Raw genomic sequence first — 5,000 nt, 5'->3', positions numbered from 1 at the left:
TAGAGAGTCCGAGGTGTTCCCTGATCGCGAAGACGAAAGCCACGTAGGTTAGTACGACGTGTCTAGAGCGACGTTCGCAGACCTTTGGATCGTATATTAACTAGAATCGATATTTACCTTGGTGCATGCTTGTCCAAGCCACGTATGCAGACCTCGTTTTACCACTGGTCGCTCGATCTAAACAATAAAATAAAATAAAAGCTTTAACATTGTTTCGTGTTATTTTACAATCATTTTTATTAACTGTTATTGCGAGCAACTCGTTTAATTTTTTAATCTTTATAAGAATTATTGTATAATAGAAAAAAATAATTTTATCGCCTGGCACATTTATCCCTAACACGTTGCGTGTATCTATGCGTTTAATAATAAATTGCCATGACACGATAAAGTCTTTCGCATGCATGTAAATCTAAAACAAACGTGATATTACGTAATCTCGAAAATTGAAAAGGCAAGAAAATATAAAAAAGTAGCAAAAAGGAAGGGCTTTCGGCAACATCGTAAAGTACGCGATAATCTCTTCGGGGTTGCCCGTATATAAATTATCCTAGAGAAACTATATATATGTGTATATATGTATGTATGCATATATACACGCAAGTATACATATACATATACTTTTAGCATTAAACTCGTATTCAATGCTTTCATGAATTAAACCCACCCCTTTGCGTACCATCACTGCCAACTCTCTCGTCTCAACACGCTACCAACACGTTCGTACTACATACATCGATGCAAATATCGTTTTCATGGAAAATCAAGCATTCTTTAGATTATTTTTATAGGTCATTCTCATACAATTTAAGTACATACATACACACATTCACATATAGTATAATGTGTCTTTAGCGGGAATTAAAAATGGAATGTTTCACTTATTTAAAAATAATATTACATATAGAATGAGTATCAAGAAGGAAATTGATTGGGAAAAGAAAAAGAAAGAAAGGAAAAAACGATTTACACACCTTATCGCCGTTCATTATATCACGATAATAATAAATCAGTTTCTCGTCGGTGTCAATCTTTTTCTTCAATTTTCACTATATATAAATATAGAAAAAGATACGCATAAATATTATCGCACATTCACATAACGTAGACGTAAATCAAATCAAAAAATTCCAATCATAGAACGATCATAACACCGGGGAGCTGATCAGAACGGCGGGAGGCCACGTATAGCCGGTTGACTTCTGAAGTCTCGACTGCATCGTCGGACACGAGCGTGCACGCGCGCGCGCATTGTTACCCCGCCAGCGTCCTGTCAAACTTCCACACACGAGGCGCTACGGGGTGCAAAGGTTGCTGAAACGCATTCATTCGGGCATATGTACGTATACGTGTCTTTACGTATGTGTATATATATATATATATATATATATATATATATATATATATATATACGCACATGCATATATATAATATATACATATATATATACATAGATATATACACACACGTTTTCTCTATGCCTCGTTGCTGGCCGAACGGTCCTACTTGGAAATTGTAAGGCGATAATAACGCCCTTTAGCGTTCGATCAATCGGATTAAACAACATATATCGAGCCAAGGGGGCTATTATTACGTAGGGCCATTTCTACCTCCAAATGCTGTCACGCTTCGTTCTAAGGGAAAGGTATTTTCCGTGCGAGTAACGCGCGCACAACCATTGACTTTCGATTTTTCTCGCTCGACGACGTATCCAATCGTAAAAGAAAGAAAGAGTGAGAGAGAAAGAGAGAAAGAGAACGTTTGTTGTAAAGTCAAACTTTTCCTGCTTTTTCCTAAAAAAAAAACACTTTATTATAATAAATACGATCAATCTATCAAATTTCATGAATATTTTAAAGAAAGATTAGATTTTGACGATTTTCTCATATAGGACGAGTCGATCGATTTAGATGATAATCGTGCTTAGAATCGCATGGTTAACGCGAAAGTCCTTTGATGTTGTCCGGTAATCACGATGATCATTGTTGCGCGATATTCAAGGACGATCAATGATTGATAATCCTGGGCTCCAATATAGCGAATAATGGTCCTCGTGTTCGAGTTTCGCAGACGATCGTTTGGAGATATGTATATACATAGGTACTACCTATATATGTACATAATTTCTCGATGTTGTTAACGAGAGTTATGAGCGACGGGCTTTATCTTTTTTTTATTATTTTTGTTTTGTTTTTAGTGGCTATTGAGTTAAAAAAAAAAAAAAAACAGTAAAAAAGAATAAAAACAGAAAAACAGAAAAAAAAGGAAACGAAGAAAATGACAGGAATGATAGGGCAGAAAAGCTGTTTTGCACGAAAATTGCACAGATTATATGTATGTGTATATATATATATATATATATACATATAGAAGAATAGAGAGAGAAAGAGAGACAGAGATAGAGACAGGTTGGTGTCGATTCCACGCATCGATTTTATTATTCACCGTGCAATCGAGTATGTGCGACGATATTGAACGCCCAACGTGAATCGAAAGAGTAACGTGAGAAGGGAAATTTTGTTCTCTTCCTATTACCTTTCCCCTCCCCTCCTCTATCTCTTTTTCTTTATTACTTTTCTATCTCTACTTTCACCTTTTACACTTTCAAACGATAAGAGTCGTGCGTTTCGATTTTTCAAAAAAAGATAATACAAACGATACGCGTTTTAAAACTTCTTTCTCTTATCGAAGGGACACTTTTGTGTATATATATATATATATATATATATACAAAGAGGAAGAGAGAGAGAGAGAGAGAAAATTAATAAATAGAAATGAAGAAATTAATAAAGATACAAATTCATTTGCTTTTTGTTCATTAGTACACCTCATCATTATCTTCGAAGAGTATGGAAAAGGAGGAGAGGAAGAGAGAAGGAAGTACAATCTTGACGACGAATCAAGGAAAACGAATGCAGGTTCATCGACATCTTTTTTATCTGTGTCGCGTAACATGCGAGTTTCTTTAATGTGATTACTATACGTCTAATACATATATATACACATATATAAACACAAAACACATATTTACATAGATACGCACCTACGTATATTAGTTAACATTGATGATGAGGGAAGTACAAGAGAGAGAGAGAGAGAAGGGAGGTTTATAGTCGAGAGAGACCAGTCATCGTATTTAACGACGAGCGTACACGCATGCACGTGTATTAATCGCCAAGAATGGCGTTTCGGTGCGTGTAAACAGCTACCGATAGCATTAACGAAACTCACGTTGGAAAGCCAGCGTCGTTATCGCCATTACGCTCGCATTAGATCCAGTACTTACTCTCCCTCTTCGTTACGCACCCTACGCACGTATGCAAGTATAGATATATGCTAGCTTGTGTTCTCTCTCTCTCTCTCTCGTCTCTCTTTTTAGCACAAGAGATGTTCTCTCTATCTCAGTCTCTTTCATTCTATCGATCTAATGAAGTATCTCGATGTGTGTGTGTGTGTGTGTGTGTGCGAGCATATATAGTAGATAAATTAACATATATACATGCCATACATAGATACTCGATGCGTTATCGCACGAGCCGGTTTATTTATTAAATACTTTTCGTCATTCTATTTGATTTTGTTTTCGAGCGTTGTCCGTCCAACGGACAGACAGACAGACGGATTAAATATCGCTCTAAACTCGATATAAAATGGCTGTGTGTGTCGGTGACAGCTTAATGAAAGCGTAATGAATATAACGGTAAGGGCAGAATGAGAGAGAGATATAGCAACGATACTCTCTTCATAGACAGTAAATGATTATCGCCAATAACGGATATTAATAGTCTTTAAGCACCAACCGTGAATACGTACCGGCGATAATTTCATCCGAGTTAGTTAGTAAATTAATTATTACGATGTCTCTGCCGACTATTTCTGCTTGTTATTAATTCGTTGTATTCGGCGACACGCGTTGATAGTAAAAACAAAGAAGAGAACTTTTCCTCGCGTGAGAAAGTTGATGCGTCTCCTCTTCGAACGACTGACGATATAAATCTAGCTCGGTTTCGAGCCAGATGACTAGCCGAACGTTCCAAAGTTCTTGTAATTTTTTTTTTTTTTTCACTCGACAATAACCACGAGTAAACGCGAATGTAAACGAGCGCTATATGTATGCGTGAGTATTTGTTGTGTATAACACGTCTCATCTTGATCGCCCGCTGAAGGACAACGTGTCTAAACGCTATGAAAACAAGTATTTTTCATTCGATGAATATGAAAGACATTTTAGAGCAACGACGACGACAAAGGATCGAGAAGATGGAGATAAAGAGAGAGAGAGAGAGAGAGAGATAGATAGATAGATAAATAGATAGACAGAGAGAGAACGAGAGCGCGCGAATGAGATAGACAGACAGACAGACACGGAGAAGAAAAAGTTTAGGAAAATGATATATCGCTGCAAGTTAGCACGGACCGATTATCCTTCCCTGGTATTCTCATCTCGTTAAAAGCAATTAATTCGAAGACAAAGACTATCGTAGCAACGATCGCGTTGTTACTAGCCTCGACAAGGCAAGCAAGAGATGGCTGAGAGTAGCAGCGTCAGGATAGTTATACGCTCGAAGAACGAGCGAGGAAAAAAAGTAGAACGAGAAATCGAGTTGGCGTGGGAGGATACATAGGGAGTTAGGAGTAGGGGAGAGGGTGGAAGGTGGAAGATGGAGGAGAGAGGCCCGAGAGAGAGAGAGAGAGAAAGAGAAAGAGAGAGAAAAGTAGAGAAGCAGAGAGAGAGAGAGAGAGAGAGAGAGAGGTGGGCCGTTGCTCGACAATAAGTGCATTCCCTGTACATCAGCGACGAGCACAATATGGCCGAGGAAAAGCCGATAATTAGACGATTTATCACACGGTCGCTAGCACCTCTCGCCCGACACAATTCGACTGAAAAGAATCGCGCTTCTCGCGAATACGTTCTTCTCTTTCTCTTTCTCTCGACCCTTTAGTATCACTATCATCCATCCCTTTCGCGTGTTTTTATCTTCTCTTCAACCCTCCTTTCT

General features: G+C 38.0%; 1 protein-coding gene across 3 annotated transcripts in view; it reads right to left on the bottom strand.

The window, feature by feature from the left end:
* The window catches only part of LOC124427270, a 238,121-nt gene that overhangs the window by 74,391 nt on the left and 158,730 nt on the right, over window positions 1–5,000 (bottom strand). For all 3 annotated transcript variants that reach the window (XM_046969950.1, XM_046969948.1, XM_046969949.1), the window contains one exon: window positions 118–177. In XM_046969950.1, the coding sequence (XP_046825906.1) occupies window positions 118–177 (60 nt within the window). The remainder of the gene's footprint in view (window positions 1–117; window positions 178–5,000) is intronic.

This window comes from Vespa crabro, chromosome 10 (genome assembly GCF_910589235.1).
Source record: "Vespa crabro chromosome 10, iyVesCrab1.2, whole genome shotgun sequence".
In the NCBI taxonomy this organism is placed as follows: Eukaryota; Metazoa; Arthropoda; class Insecta; order Hymenoptera; family Vespidae; genus Vespa; species Vespa crabro.
Note: the sequence above shows the minus strand (reverse complement) of the source record. Positions and strands in the feature narration are given on the sequence as shown.